Source organism: Chiloscyllium plagiosum, unplaced genomic scaffold, assembly GCF_037043375.1.
Source record: "Chiloscyllium plagiosum isolate Xiang-an unplaced genomic scaffold, Cpla_swu_hap1 HiC_scaffold_26, whole genome shotgun sequence".
NCBI lineage: Eukaryota > Metazoa > Chordata > Chondrichthyes > Orectolobiformes > Hemiscylliidae > Chiloscyllium > Chiloscyllium plagiosum.
Window position 1 is genome coordinate 3,311,012 of NW_028270164.1, and position 17,151 is coordinate 3,328,162.

The window sequence follows — 17,151 nt, forward strand, 5'->3', positions numbered from 1 at the left end:
CCTTATTTGACCTTGCAGGGTCTCACAGTGAATTCTGGTCCCATCAGCCCCTCTACTTTGCAAGAGTACTTCCTGGGTAATAATCAGGTGCTGGAACCGGGAACACTCCCGTCTCAAACGACTGAGTTCAATTATTAGTGTTATCCCAACTCACCCAGCACAGATTGGTGACCAAAGTTGGGATCCTCTGACATTGGTTTCCAACAAGGAATACTGGTTAAAGTCAGTGAGTACAAAATAAAAATATTGTCTTCACTTTGCTGTGAAGATTGAATAGTACAATTCACCTAAACAGGTATCAGTCATAAATATAGATTCAGAGATACGGCAGCGTGCAGTTATACATTTTATAATTACTATCTAGAATTGAAAGCTGTGTGAATTTCAGGAGCAGATTTTTCATATTCATTCTTTAGAAGATGCAAAGTAATTTTACAATCAATAGGAAGTTTTCCTTAATAAAAATCAAAAGAATTGTGAATGTTGAAAATCAGAGACAAAAATAATAATTGCTGGAAAAGCTCAGCAGGTCTGGCAGCATCTGTGGAGAGAAATCAGAGTTAAGGTTTCGGGTCAAGTGACCCTTCCTCAGAACTCAGAAGTTTTCATTATTATCCTAGAACCTGCCTGTTGTAAAGAGATTTAGTATTTCCCACCCAGTTTGATGCGCCTTTTGAGATTATTGTTTATTGGAAGTGCATGCATATATATATATATATATGTATCTCTTTTTCAGATGTTCTTCAACAAGTGTATATTTAACCATGACAGTGCCATTTAGTCTTGCTGAAATATCCACTGATGTTATCATTCAGGCACTTCAGACTTTCTGGATCATTATTCTGGTATTATCCAGATTTTCTAAAGTGAAAGACAGTTGTCCAAAACCACTCTGTACGAGGATTAGAATTCCTAAACCCTTTAAGACTTAAAGATTTAAACTTCTGGAACTTCCAGGAGAAATATCTAGAGTGGGATTAAACTAAATGTCATTTTACTGTTTTTCATTCAACTTATTTGTTCATTGTCTGTAAACAGGAAGGTCAAAGAGGGGAGGGGTTTGTTGGTTAGCTCTGTTGGCTTATAACACAGAGTGAGGCTAACAGTGTGGGTTCAATCCCCATACCGGCAGAGGTTACCAGGATGGGCTCTCTTTCTCAATCTCTCTCCCTCACCTGAGGCATGATGACTGTCAGGTTAAACCATCACCAATCATCTCTCTTTCTCTCTGTAATGGGAAAGCAACCTGATGGTCTAGTAAGACTATGGTGACTTTACATTTTTTAAATATGAGTGTTATGCAGATTGTTAGTCTGGTTTTCATGGATCGTCCAATCCAGTAAGAAGGAGTGCCTTGCTCTCTAATTGGTACTTTACTAGGATATCTGTGACCAGTCTCAAACAAGGGGAGGGATTAGGTAGGACATTGGAGCTGGATGATAAATCCTCCAGGAATATCTGCCAACAGAGTGGGCAATCCTGTTGGAAAAGTTGTTGAAGGTTTTATATTAGGGTCAGTAACAGAAGGCACTGGAGGCCAGACTTTTTGGATTCTATTCCAGTCATCCCCCCCCCAATATCTGTTATCTCATTTTCTAGTTAAGATCTCACAACCATATTCTGTCTTGGAGAGCTGGTTAAATACTAAATATCTATTACATGCATGAGTATAGGAACATTACCTGTCAACCCCAAACTAGGACAGGAGTAATGCGAAGGACTGTCTCTTTGAGATACAGTATGTTACTGAGCCCTTGAATTCTCACTGAGTTGTTTCCACTGTGTTGCTATAATTTGATTTCCGGTGCAGCAGACGTCCCTGTTTATATAGTTATCACCTTGTAGTGTAGTAACGACAGAAGCATAGGAATTGGGAGAGCTCATGTGGAACCATTCCGTTTTCACTACTAGTGACAGAATTTTTTATTCAAGATGAACCTCTGAATGTCTGCTGGCAATTATACAATATTGCTATATCTCCTTAAACAAAATTAAAAATCACACAACACCAGGTTATAGTCCAACGGGTTTATTTGGAAGTTGCATGTCACTGTAATGTTTTGCTATAAATTCTGTGTCTTATGGTCCTACTCCACAACCAGCTGATGAAGGAGCTGAGCTCTGAATGCTAGTGCTAGTGGTGTTGTATGATTTTGAACTTTGTACACCCCAATCCAACACTGGCATCTCCAAATCATCCTTAAACAAAGGCACCCTTGGATCTGAACGTGCTGTCCACTGAGACTGAGTGGGTGACACTCGTTCATATGAGTCAAAAGATTAGTCTCACTCCAGAGGTTGATACACTCCAGTACTGAGGGTGTGTTACATTGTCAGAAATGCCATCATTTGGATGAAACATTAACTGACACCCTCTTCTCCCTCTCAAACTAATGTAGCAGGTTCCATGGCTCTATTTCAAAGGAGTGCATGGAGTTATTCTCAGTATCCAAACTTTATCCATCTGTTAATATCATTAAAAAGGCACTATCCAGTTATTATCACATTATATCTCATTATCACACCTCTATGTCTTCTTTACCACCATTAGCACTCCATTTGTCTTTTGCTATGAGTCCCTCATTGTCTTTTCCACTCCCACCCCCTCTCCCTCTGTCAATACTATATAAACTATTTTCCAGCCATTCCAGTTCTGAAGGGTCATATCAGACTCAAAACATGAACTCTACTTTCTCTCTTCACAGATTTGCTGAGTTTCTCCAGCAAATGTCTGTTTTTATTGTCACATTATTGTCTATGGAGCTGCCTGTGTCCAAATTGGCTGCCACATTTCCAAGATTACAACAGTGACTATACTTCACAAAGTACTTTGGAATGTCCTGCAGTGGTGAAAATCGCTACAGAAATTCAGGTTGTTACTGCTGTTCTGTGTCATCGGAATATTCTGACACCACTGTCTGTGGCAGCCAGTTGTCACCTTTTTTTTGTTTAAAATCAAAAGGCCAAACCCCTGAGGAAAGAGTTTCATAAAAAGAAAATTACAAAATGAAATTCTATGTCTCGAACAATCATGACTAGTTCCAGCTACCAGATTTAATTTTAGACTAGGCTGTCAAACAACATGTAAAAGCAAAAAGCAATAGACAAATACAATATAATACTTCAACCTCAAAACTGATTCACGCCCCACAGCACAGTGTGAGAGCAACTCAGTTTTTTCCCTTGCAATTGCATTTTTCAGTTGCGACTGTGATTCGGTTTGTAACGGACAAAATCTGGGGTTTGGAGTGGGGGAGAACAGACTTTCGAACAATGTGTTGATCGCTTGTAATTAGTGGGTTGCTGATGGGCATCCAGTGTGTTAGGTTTTGATCACTGCTCTGACAGTGAACAGAATGGAAGCAGGAACGATAATGAAACTTGGAAACCCCAAGTCTGGAATGTATGGTATTTGTAAAGTACACATGCACCAATCCAAGAGGGAATTCAGGGGAAAAAAACATTTGATGAGAGAATAAGGAGAATGTGGGACACTGGTTCTCCCTCCACTCACACTGCCAAACTTGCCGAGTTTCTCCAATACTTTCTGTTTTTCTATTAATGAGAAAGTGGGACTCATTACCACAACGAGTGGTTAAAGTGAATATGAAACTGGATAAACACATGAATAGGATGATGTGCTGATTGAGAGAATTTTGTAATAAGAGTTTCTAGGACAAAATCAGGCCATTTAATCTGATGGGTGCCGCTGTTTCTGCTCCGCATAAGTCTTCCCTTCCCATCTTTTATCTCACTCTATCAGCATAACCTTCTATTTCATTCTCTCCATGTACAAACCCGTACAGAGCAGGTGAGCTGAATGGCCTGTTGCTCATTCTCTCAGCCTCTGTGGTGTCTGTTCACTACAGCTGACATCTGGTGACAACTACAGCTGCTAGACCTGAGTAGCTTCAACCAGGAACTACTGAAGAATAAAATGTTGTGATGAATTAACTCTGAGAGCAAATCAGCTTCAAACTAACTCATGTGATGGACTGTGAGTGTCTGTGTATGTATGTGTCTACATCAGATTTATGTGTGTGTCTGTGTATTTGTACATTTGCATGTCTTTATTTGTGCATCTATCTGGTTTTGTCTAAGTCTGTGTTTCTCTGTATGTATCTGTGGCTATGGTTCTATGTGCATCATGTGCCAGTTTTTCTGGTTTTTGTTTTCAGTGTGTATCTGTGTCTCTGAGTGTGATTTGGTGTAAGTCTGTGCATATGGTTCCAACTGTGTATACATGTGTTTCTTCATGTATGTGTGGCTTTTTGAGTTTCAGTGTTCAGTGTTCAGTTTTTGAATCTGTGCGAGAGAAAGAGAGTATCGGAGAGTATGTGCATGTTTGTTTGTGTATGGATCTGACAGTGTGAATATGTTTGTGTGTATGTGGATCTGCAAGTGTGTGGGTCTGAGAGTGTGTACACATGAGTGGGTGTGTGGATTTGAGATTGTGTACATGTTTCTCTTTGTGGGTGGTGGGTGGGGGAGGCTCAGCCCAAGAGAACTCAAATGAAACACTTTCTTTCCATTTCATGTGCCTTTAATTCAGCTCTACGCACAGATCTGCAGGTGAAATTGTTCATCAGCCCTGGAGCAGCCAGGAATTCGCAAAGTAACAACAGGTTGACTTACATGTTAAAAATATTGCCATTTCAAAAATAAAGACCCTTGAAAACAGTGTCGCTGGTTCACGAGGGAAAATCTGTAATCAGATTCCATGTCTCTCAACCGGAAGGAGAAACAGTGTTGAGCAAAATCTCCTGCTCATTAAACCTTGACTTTCCTGTTGAGTGTTCAGCAATGGAAAGCAATGGGCTTTTCTGTGATACCCTCTTTAGCCAAATAGACCATTGCCACCAGGGGGCATCTGGTACCTGCCGAACTGTTAGCTTGGCTGGAAAAAGGGAGAGAAAATAATATCTGGTGTAGCTTGATATGGGAAGACATGCTGAGGGTTGGAGGGAGAATTATGGTATGGATTCAGCGCACACAGCAAAGGTGAGTTTATAGTCACCCAACGAGATAATTCTCACTAACACCACAACATTAGGTGGAACGTGGATCACAGTTGCAGTCTCCTTTAGCCTGCTTACAAGACATTAGACAAAAACCAGCAAGATAAACAATGGTTTTAGGCCTGACACATTCAACAACACTAAGGACAGAACAATTTTTCACATTGATTTCTTTAAACATCTTTGAGTTTACAAGCAGCCACGGTGATGGGTTCGATTGCTGACTCAACGTAGAATGACTCAGGGGCTGAAGGATCCCAGATCCCAATCCTACATCATGCACTGGCTCAGGAAGATGCATAACTCTGTACAGTAAGCTCACACATGAACCTTGTGCAAGGACCGGGAAAACTGGCTCCTGGTATGGGTCAGGTTTAAAGTTTAAAGTTCTTGGGTGGTCCTACGTTGGTTTTACCAGAGGCTGGTGATATGCTACAGATAATGAGAGGCTGAAGAAGACTTGGACCCTCTCCAGATGCTTACAGTGGCTCAGCTGCAGCCAATAATCCAGTGTGGCACTTCCAGTGTGATAGTGGGAGTGCTGCAATGCCAGATGTGCCAGCTTTCAGATGCAACATTAATCTGAAGTTTATTCTCTAGGTAGGTGCACAGAATCCATGATACTATTTCAAATAGGAGAGAGGGGAATTCTCCCCAGTGTCTTGGGATAATGTTTATTCTGCATCCAACATTAATAGTACAGAATATCTAGACACTGTTTGAAGGAGCTTGATAACTATCATGTTGCCCATAATGCAAAGATATCATTCCTTCCATTTCTCAGTTATTATGTGACTTCCTGCACATTCTACGTATTCAATTTGCAAAATCATATTTTTCATTTACAGAGTATAAACATCAGATCTCTAACATCTCCTCAGTACTCCAGTACTCTAACTCTCTGCTCACTGCACCATATTAATCCCCCTCAGTAACTGCCACACTCGACTACTAATGCACTTTGACTGAAATGTCCCTTAAATGGACTAAGCAACACCTATTAAAAGGAGCTTAGCTGTACAGTTTGCCTCTATGTCATGTCGCTGAAAATGTGTTGCTGGAAAAGAGCAGCAGGTCAGGCAGCATCCAAGGAGCAGAAGAATCGACGTTTCGGGCATGAGCCCTTCTTCAGGAAGAAGGGCTCATGCCCGAAACGTTGATTCTCCTGCTCCTTGGATGCTGCCTGACCTGCTGCGCTTTTCCAGCAACACATTTTCAGCTCTGATCTCCAGCATCTGCAGTCCTCACTTTCTCCTAGAAGATTCTATGTCATGTAGGTTAATTTGAGTGGGATTGTAGAGATAGAGGTAGACCATTCTGCCCTCAAACCTGTTATTCCATTCAATAATATCTTGACTGATCTACAAATTAAATGTGCCTACCTTCCTTTGTCCATATCTCTTACTATCTTTGGCGATATAAAAATCTACTGAACTCAGATTTAAAATGAACAATCATTTCAGCATTGATTGTCTTTCAAATTTCCAGATTTCTGTTACCTTTGAGTATAAATGCTTCCTGCTTTCACTCCAAAAAGCCCTGGTATGATGTTTTAAATGGTGCCCTCCAGTCTAGCCTGCCCAGTCTGTGATATAGTTCCCGTCTATCGATCGAAACAGTTCTCCACAACAGCTTGGAAATCTTTGGTCCAATGACCCCATAATCTTCTGAGTTCCAGCGAACAGACCTCGGAGTTTAACCATTTGTGTACAAGGATTATTCTGGTAAATCTGGATAAAGATGGTTCTGCCACACATGCCAAGTGTCAGGGACCTTCCACACAATAACTGCCCTTCTCATCACCACCCCACTCCACATCTCCGATCACCAGACAAAAGTCCCAGGCGTCAATGGATACTTTCCTGCCATCACCTGTTTCTCTAATGATCATTGCATTCCCTTCCTCAAACCAGAGCCATGATGAAAAATAGCCAAGGAAATAGAAAAGGATCACAGAAAACTAGCTACAGATGATGAGACATAAGCAACATTCTCCATGTGTGGTTGCCTAAATTCCTCAGACCTGTTGTTGCTCTGACATAGACTATCTATAATTACAGACACCATGAAGACATAAATCACTATATCTTTTAAAGTAAATACTTGCATCTACCAGCAGCTACATGCAGTATAGCCAGGTATAAACCTACATGCAGCGTCCATTTGAAGTTGTGACTAATTAGGTTTTACTTACATACATTTTTATTTTATAAGGTTCACTATAATCTAGATTTAACATATTCATTGGAAATTTTAGTTAATGCAATTCTCATTCAGGAGGATTCTGCCTGAGCTGATCAGTACATTGGGTTAAGTTGCGAGAGACACACAACATTCAGCTTCCCTGCCTGCTGCAGCGAGTCTTCAATGATTCATGTACTGCAGTGCTTACACTGGACAGCTATAGTAACAGTGTTATACAAGTCAACACACAACAATGCAGGGACAAGGGATATTTGATGCTAAACATTGGAAAGATCAGAGAATTGTGTTTCCTACATTATAACAACAAGCCCACATAAAAAAAAACTTCATTAACTATGAAACATTTTTGGCCATCCTAAGGCTGAGAGAGGTGCTATCTAAATGCAAGTTATTTTTCTTTAAAAGATGTCTGTCTCACTCAGTATCTGGCTCCGATGAGTTTTTAAAATCCATTTCCACTGTTCGCTCTTGTCTACTCCTAACCCAAGGCTGTTAACTCTTGCTGGGCTGTAGTTTCAAGACCAGCTAATATTGCCCTCCAGTAGCTTCCCTTAGTCTTTATACTATGAGTGAGTACAGTGAACTGGTCACAACAGAACCCAATTCAGCTCTGCAGACAGGGAGCAGGGAGCCCGATTATAACCTGCATTTTAACCCTGGGCATGCTGAATCCAGCATTACGAACCACAATCTGAAATGAATTGCACATACATGAAATGAGACAACACAAGCAATACAATAGACAGGTGCAGCTGAACATTACCAGATATACATGAATTGCTCCCTTCCTTTCCCAGTAAGTCCTGGATATTGTTTTTGAGTTGTGTCCCTATGAAATCCCTTTTGTTCCTCATTCATTTCATCTCACTGCGTCGGTGGGAAAAAGACTTGTTCAGGCAGAGTGAACCAATAGAGATCAGTGACCACACACAATGTGATGCTTTGGGCCTGTCCTCCAGAATTTTACAGCAGCTGCTCATGCAGTGGTCACTGGCCATACAACACAGGGAGTGGAAACACAGGCTGACTCTTCCCAAACACTTGGACTTTTAGAATCACCAGAGGCAAGAACAGCAGCTTGATTTTGAACGAATTCACAAGCCATAGACTCTTCAGAGACCTGGTTGTTTATTGGAAATCTTTGCTGGTAAAACGTGGTTCCCCCAACTCACCAGCAGAAATTTGGAGACTTGTCTCCGCCCCTCCCAATCCCACACTGGTACAGCCTTTCATTGGATTTGGATTTTGCAAGCAGCCTTTCTCGAATGTACAGGTGTCACATTGAAGCATTCTCTGATTGGGCAATGCCATTGATCGCAGTCAATTGATTCAGGCCCAGTCATAGATGCAGCAAGTAGATTGGTCATAGTTGCATTTGGGAAACTGCAAAGCCTACATATTTAGTCAGCTGGGAGTATGAAGTAATTTAGGAAAATAAATACATATTACGTAATATTGCAGACAATTAAGATCTCACTCTGACCCATGTAGTTTGCTGACCCACCTTGTCCCTGATCTACGTCTCTGCAAATAGCTTTGGCCCAATTGAGAGAGTCAGCTGCAGATTATTCCCACGCTCGGATACTACGCATTGGCAGCCCTCACCCTGCATCCTGCCTGGAGCCTGTGCATAATACAAACATGGTGAAAGTTTGTTAAACGACAATGGGAGAGTCTGAGGAGACGGAGCCAACAGAACCGCAGTCAGATTTCTTTCTGGGCACTGTCAAGAGTCTCTTGTCCTCAAATTCCTCCACAGCATTGGGTTTGAGTTTCCCATTCTGCCCTTGCATATCCTTGGAGGGTTCTATGAAGGCCACTCGTCGATCCATAGCGGCTTTGTCCCCAGAAACATCATGGGTGGACGCGGCACTCAGCATGGATGAGTGAATGCTCTCCTCTTGCTGACTCCTCTGCTTCTCGGCTTTGCTCCTGCACCGACAGTGACATGGTGTGAGGTACAAGTAAATGAGAACCAAGATCACGCTGGCAACGCAGCCAACCAGTGTGGTGTAGGCTGTGTTCAGTGATTCGTGTGCAGGGCTCACTGTGGAATTGTGAACTTTCAGTTGGACGTGGATTGTCTCATTGAACTGGCTGCTGGTGGCCAGGCAAGTATAAATTCCGGAATCTTCCAGCCTCAGATTACCAAGCCACAGGCTGCCATTGGGAAATACCTTCAAACTTCGGTTGTTGTGGCCAGGCTGGATCGTCTCATTGTCTGGGGTCACCCATACTTTGTTCATGTTCCTCAGTCTGGTGTCACAGTGAAAAGTCAACGTCCCTTCAAGGAAGGCCTCCACCTCGGAATCAATGACAGTACTGCAGTTCATGTAGTCTTCTTGCAGCTCAAAGAGCTTGATGGACACCTTGTGGTTAAAGGGAAGGACACACTTGAACTCATTCCTGAAGTCCACGGCAGAATTGAACTGCCGAGCATGCCATTGGGTGACCATGAGATAAAGGTTACAATGGCAGCTCAGAGGGTTGTTGTGTATGTACAGGCCGTTTTTGAGGTACGCAGGTAGACTGTTGAGCTCCTGAACAGGCAGAGCCTTTATCTTGTTACTGGACACATCTAGAAGCTCCAGTGCTGTCAGCCTGGTATTTTCCTTCACTAGCTCCAGCGGGAAGCGTGCGATCAGATTTTGGCTGAGGTACAGCTTCTTCAGGCTGTCCAAGCCTTCGAACGCCGTCCTGTCAATCTGGGAGATTTGGTTGTTGTACAACAGCAGCACCTCCAAATCTTCTAGCCCTTGGAAGTGTAACTCTTCCAAAGCTTTCAGCTTGTTGGAGGACAGATCAAGGTATTTCAAATGTGGCACCTCAGTGAAGGCTTCTTCAGACGTGAAGAACAGGCCATTGTGGCTGAGAAGCAGAGTGTGGAGTCTGAACAGACGAACTGTGGTCCACTTAGCTCGCAAGTGAGTCAGGCTGTTGTAGCTGAGGTCCAGGACTGCTGTATATTCTGGCAGAGACTTGGGGATATTAACCAGCTCCTTTTTGGAACAGCTAACGATATTGCTTGCACAGATGCAGGCGGAGTGGCAGTTCAGAGACAACACACTCAGGGGGCAGTTGGCACACACAGTGATGAGAAGTAAAACAGTGAGGTGGGAGACTCCGCAATGGTATCCTCTGCTCAGGTGAGACTCCAACAGGCAGCTTACCCACATTGTCAGGCTTTAGGAAGTGGTCACTGAGTTTAACAGGGTAGACCAGGAATCATACCACGCAAGGGAGGCAGCTCCGCGGAAAGCAGGCATTTCTGGCACCAGGGGGTTGTTGCATTTGAAGCCATCAATAATTGAACAGAGTGCAGAGAGCAAGTGGAAGCTGGCACTGTGCCAGCCCCCTGCATTTACCAACAAAACTCACTGCTGGGTTTTGAACCATGCCTAGTATTTACCAATTTGCACCGCTCACATACTGGGCAAGACAGGAAAAGTTTTACTTTCTGGTGAGAAGATCAAATGTTGTGACTCCCGGTGATCCCGGCGACCGGTTCCCCGCCTGCCTTTCGAACCTCGCTCAATGCGGATCAACATTCAGGAACAGAGCGGCGCTGCTACCTTCCCCACTGCACAGGCACGTCCAACCAGCAAACCCATTAGATCCGAGAGAGGAGGCGGCAGCAACGGGCAGACTTTGGGAGGGCGGGGGGGGGGGGGAAAGGTAGGATGGAGAGACGGAAGGATCAAGGAGCCAGGAAATCCCGTGCAGCAGGTCCTGGGGCAGGAAGATCCCAGATTGAGATTGCAGATCCCCGTCTATCTCTCCCGCTCCGTCCTCCAGCCTCCGGCCATTCGGCTCCCTGCGCACTCGTTCTTTCCAAAAGCCCAGTGTTTATTTCTCTGCTCTTTGCTCTGTCCTTATTGGAGGAGAAGGGCATCCATCCGCAACTCTTTGCCAACTCCGCCAGCCCATTGGCCATAGGATTGAAGCCAACCATCCAATGAGCAGTGCCTAGAGGTTAACCCTTTGGGGGACAGTTTTGATGGTGTATTCACCGCAGTCCCGTACATTCACAATCTCTGCAATGACACCGAGACAAAAAAAATTCTCCAATCATTTTGAAGGCTGTCCCTTTTATCACCTCCTCCCCACAATTATTTTAATGTTCAATCATTTTGCAGAATTCCCCCTCGAATTCAGAGAAAATGACACTCCCACAAAGATGAGTCCAACCTTAGAATGGGAGCTGGAGGAAATGCAACAACTTTTAAAATGCGGATGTAACCAGCCACCCGGTCCATGGGGTTTGAGATTACAGACAGATTTTGTTGACGGGTACACTGGCCTTCAGGAAATATAAATATTCCACTGCATGTCTGTTGCCGTTACGTGTAAACCACGTCGCTTCAGTCATTGTCCTTCCCTCCAGTGTTACAATCTCCCTGACACAGCCCGGCAACACCACGGGGTGCAATGATGTTATTGTGTCTCCTGTTGCCAATGTCATACTCTATTTGTCACTGCTTTAATCAGAGCTGGAAGATACAACGCAAAGGCAATTCCTGCTTTTCTGTAGCGCCTTTCACAGTCCCAGGACGTCCCACGCTGTTTTATACAATTAAGTAGTTTTACGGTGCTGTCATCCTGCTGAAATCCATTTCATCACAATAAGTACCAAGAAATAACAGTTGACTTAATGACTAGATTGGACGATTTAAGAATTTTTTGAAGGATTAACAAGGAGACGGAGAGAACCTCGCTTCACTTCTTTGAATAATGCTATGGGATCTTCTACATTCGCCTGGGGAGAAACTGAGCTTGAGTTTAATATTAAAAGATGGCATGTCCAACAGTGCAGCGCTCCCTCAGTGTTGTGAGATAATACTAGCCTGCACTTTGCAGGAAATAGTACGATGCAAACATTAAACCAATGCTGTCACTATTCTGGGAGTGTTTGGTGCGGACAGTGTAAACATTTTGATTAAATAAGCAGAAAGAGCATTGCTCTTTTAAAAATTCATTCATGAGATGTAGGTGTTGCTGGCTAGTTCAGCATTTATTGCCCATCCCTAATTGCCCAGACGGCAGTTATGAGTCAACCACATTGCTGTGGGTCTGAAGTCATATTGAGGCCAGATCAGGTAAGAATGGCAGATTCCTTCCCTCAAGGACATCAGTGAACCAGATGGATTTTCTGATAAATATCAATTAATTCATGGTCATCAGTAGGCCAGTAATTACAGATTTTTTATTAAATTCAAATTCCACTATCTGCCGCGGCAGGATCCAAACCCGGGTCTCCAGAACATTATCTGGGTCTTTGGATTAACAGTTCAGCAATACTACCACTAAGACATCATTTCTACCCTGTAATGTATTTCATGTTAGGAGTCTCACACAATCTGCCTCCTCCTTGTGTTGAAACTGACACTCACTGCACTTCAGTCTAATTTAATCTTTTTCTGGGGTTTCATGGAGTGAAAATTCTCTTCGCCTTCATTTTTTTTCTTTGCTCCTACCATCTGTCATTTTTTTAAGACCAAGTCTTGCTGTTCACTCTCCATTGCGTAATTTATCTCCTCTTCCCTTCTGTTCTTGGAATCCTAGAGATATTGACCTCTTTTCCTGGGCTTCACAATTAAAATACTTAACTACAGCCTTCCTGTCATTATGGTAACTGCCATCAAAGCTATGATGTTCAACTGTGTTATGTAAGATGGTCTTGCAGTTTTGCTTTAGTATGGCATTGGGACTAATAACACAGCAACAGTAAGTTGAAATGCTACAATGACTTTTGCAAATTGGAATTCAGTTTTTCAAAAATTTGAAATTTAAAAAAAGTCACTCTCAGGATGTGGGAGTTACTGTCTGTGTCAATATTTATTCCCCCTCCCTAGTTGCCCTTGAGAAAATTGTGATGAGTTGCCTTCTTGAACCGCTGCAATCCACATGGACACTCAATGCCCTTAATGAGGGAGTTCTAGGATTGTGACCCAGTGACACTAAGGGAAAGGTGATACACTTCAAAATCAGTGGCTTGGAAGGGAAGTTGGAGGGACTTGAATGCAAAGGTTTTATCTGTAAAGGACTGTCAGATTGTGGGTTGTTATTCATATCATTTTCAGAACATGCCCTCCTGTTGTGACCTGCTTTTGATCATAGAACATAGAACATAGAAGAATACAGCGCAGTACAGGCCCTTGGGCCCTCGATGTTGCGCCGATCCAAGCCCACCTAAACTACACTAACCCACTATCCTCCATATACCTATCCAATGCCCTCTTAAATGCCCATAAAGAGGGAGAGTCCACCACTGTTACTGGCAGGGCATTCCATGAACTAACGACTCGCTGAGTGAAGAACCTACCCCTAACATCAGTCCTATATCTACCCCCCCTTAATTTAAAATTATGCCCCCTTGTAATACCCGACTCAATACGCGGGAAAAGGTTCATACTGTCGACCCTATCTAACCCCCTAATCATCTTGTACACCTCAATCAAGTCACCCCTAAACCTTCTTTTCTCTAGTGAAAACAGCCCCAAGTGCCTCAGTCTTTCCTCATACGATTTTCCTTCCATACCAGGCAACATCCTGGTAAACCTCCTCTGCACCCGTTCCAATGCCTCCACATCCTTCCTATAGTATGGCGACCAAAACTGCACACAATATTCCAGATGCGGCCGTACCAGAGTCTTATACAACTGCATCATGACCTCAGGACTCCGGAACTCAATTCCTCTACCAATAAAAGCCAGTACGCCATATGCCTTCCTCACCGCACTATTTACCTGGGTGGCAACTTTCAGAGATCTGTGTACATGGACACCAAGATCCCTCTGCTCATCCACACTACCAAGTATCCGACCATTAGCCCAGTACCCCATCTTTTTGTTATTCTTCCCAAAGTGAATCACCTCGCACTTAGCTACATTGAATTCCATCTGCCACCTTTCTGCCCAGCTCTGCAGCTTCTCTATATCCTGCTGTAACCTGCCACATGCTTCCTCACTGTCAACAACTCCTCCAACTTTCGTATCATCCGCAAACTTGCTCACCCAACCTTCTAACCCCTCTTCCAGGTCATTTATAAAAATGACAAACAGCAATGGTCCCAAAACAGATCCTTGCGGAACACCGCTAGTGACGGCACTCCATGAAGAAACTTTGCCATCAACTACTACCCTCTGTCTTCTTCCATCCAGCCAATTTCTAATCCAAACCTCCAACTCACCCTCAATGCCATATCTCCGTATTTTCTGCAGTAGCCTACCATGGGGAACCTTATCAAACGCCTTACTAAAATCCATATATACCACATCTACCGCTTTCCCCTCATCAACCTCCTTCGTCACCTTTTCACATGGTTTTGTGAGGCACGACTTGCCCTTCACAAAACCATGCTGACTATCCTTGATCACATTATTCCTATCCAGATGTGCATAAATCCTATCCCTTACAATTCTCTCTAAGACTTTGCCCACAACAGAAGTGAGACTCACCGGCCTATAGTTACTAGGGCTATCCCTACTCCCCTTTTTGAACAAGGGAACCACATTTGCTATCCTCCAGTCTTCTGGGACTACTCCTGTAGACAAAGAGGACATAAAAATCAAGGCCAATGGCTCTGCAATCTCCTCCCTTGCTTCCCAGAGAATCCTAGGATAAATGCCATCAGGCCCAGGGGACTTATCTATTTTCACCTTTTCCAGGATTTCCAACACCTCTTCTCTACATACCTCAAAGCCATCCATTCTACTTATTTGTTCCTCAGTATTCTCATCGACAACAATGCCCTGTTCCTGAGTGAATACTGAAGAAAAGTATTCATTCAGTGTCTCCCCAATCTCTTCCGCCTCCACACGCAACTTCCCCCTACTATCCTTGACTGGACCTATTCCTACCCTAGTCATTCTTTTATTCCTAACATACCTATAGAAAGCCTTAGGGTTTTCCCTAATCCTATCTACTAAGGACCTTTCATGTCCCCTCCTTGCTGCTTTTAGCTCTCTCTTCAGGTCCTTCCTGGCTACCCTATAACTCTCAATCGCCCCAATTGAACCTTCACGTCTCATCTTGAGATAGGCCGCCCTCTTCCATTTAACAAGGGATTCCAATTCCTTATTAAACCACGGCTCCCTCGCACGACCCTTTCCTTCCTGCCTGACAGGTACATAATTATCAAGGACACTCAATAGTTGCCCCTTGAACAAGTTCCACATATCATTTACACTCTTGCCTTGGAGTCTACTTTTCCAAGCCACACATCCTAAGTCATGCCTCACCGCATCATAATTTCCCTTACCCCAGCTATAATTCTTGCCCTGTAGTACACACTTATCCCTCTCCATCACGAGTGTAAAAATCACCGAATTATGGTCACTATCCCCAAAGTGCTCACCTACCTCTAATTCTAACACCTGGCCTGGTTCGTTACCCAGAACCAAATCCAGTATGGCCTCACCTCTTGTTGGCCTGTCTACATATTGTGTCAGGAAACTCTCCTGCACACATTGAACAAACACTAACCCATCTAACGAACTTGAGCTATAGCTTTCCCAATCAATATCAGGAAAGTTAAAGTCCCCCATAACAACCACCCTATTACTGTCACTCATCTCCTGAATCACCTTCCCTATCCTTTCTTCAATGATTCTAGGACTATTAGGAGGCCTGTAAAAGACTCCTAACAGGGTGACCTCACCTTTCCTATTCCTAACCTCAGCCCAAACCACCTCAGATGGCAAGTCCTCATCCATCGTCCTTTCCACCGCTGTAATACTATCTTTGACAAGCAATGCCACACCTCCCCCTCTTTTACCCCCACCTCTGACCCTACTAAAACATTTAAATCCCGGAACCTGCAACAGCCAATCCTGTCCCTGTTCTAGCCATGTCTCCGTAATAGCCACAACATCGAAGTCCCAGGTACCAACCAACGCTGCAAGTTCACCTACCTTATTTCGTATACTTCTTGCATTGAAGTATACACACTTCAAGCCACTTCCCTGTTTACAGGCACCCTCCTTGGAAATTGATGCCATGTTCCTCACCTCCCTACACTCCAGGCCCTGCACCCTGAAGCTACAATCTGGGTTCCCATGCCCCTGCCGAGTTAGTTTAAACCCCCCCCAAGAGCACTAGCAAACCTCCCCCCCAACATATGATTCTTGCCCAGAACCCATGTGACCACCTCCCTGAAGCTGAGTTGCATCTCCAATAATCCAACAGTAGAATTCCCAAACTGTTTTGGTCGATGGACTTCTTCCCAAATGGATTAGTTAATCACAGATACTTCATCTGAACTATAATACTGTACAATATTCATAATACAAAAGTGTTGCATTGAACAGTGTTTCAATTGTGCTTTTAAGAAAGTAGATATTTGCTTACAGCTATCAGTCAGATAGCTGGATCTTCTTTTCTTTTCTGTTCTAGTGATGTTTGAAAATAGTGTCCAGAAAATCAATCTCGATAAAAACCAACCATTTTTTGCTTTCCAGTGGAATTTACAGAATGTGGTCTCCCAAAACATCAATAAAAATACCACTTGATTAAAAGTAGGACTCAATCTGGTAAAATTATGGGACAGCAGCTATAGGATGTCCTGGAACTTGGGAGATAATTTGGAGAGATGGTCACCAAGGTAACAGTTTGCAGGCTCTGTATTTGCCATGTTGCTCAGAATGGGATTTTTCATTTAAAGTCTTGTTGACAGAGACAGGAAGTCCTGATGGTCTAAATGGTGGTGAGGTGAATGTGAACATTGTCGGTGTTCTCTCTGGACTGCCACCCAACACCCTAACACCCCAACATGCTCCCACCACCCCCAATCTGTATGGCTGACCCTGTTCACTCAGCACTTCCCCCCCAGGAGTCCACAGGTTGGAGTCTGAGAACCACTGCTTAAGCAAGCTAATCAAATGTACCTAATCAGTAATAACACCTTCAACTGCAGTGACTCAAGAAGGTA

The 17,151-nt window shown here is 43.5% G+C and overlaps 1 protein-coding gene across 1 annotated transcript; it reads right to left on the reverse strand.

Moving 5' to 3' along the window:
• Nucleotides 1–6,707: 6,707 nt before the first annotated feature.
• Nucleotides 6,708–11,570, reverse strand: amigo1 (adhesion molecule with Ig like domain 1). Its single transcript, XM_043716328.2, has one exon. The coding sequence runs from the start codon at nt 10,397–10,399 to the stop codon at nt 8,879–8,881; it is 1,521 nt and encodes a 506-aa protein (XP_043572263.2). The 5' UTR covers nt 10,400–11,570; the 3' UTR covers nt 6,708–8,878.
• Nucleotides 11,571–17,151: the final 5,581 nt, after the last annotated feature.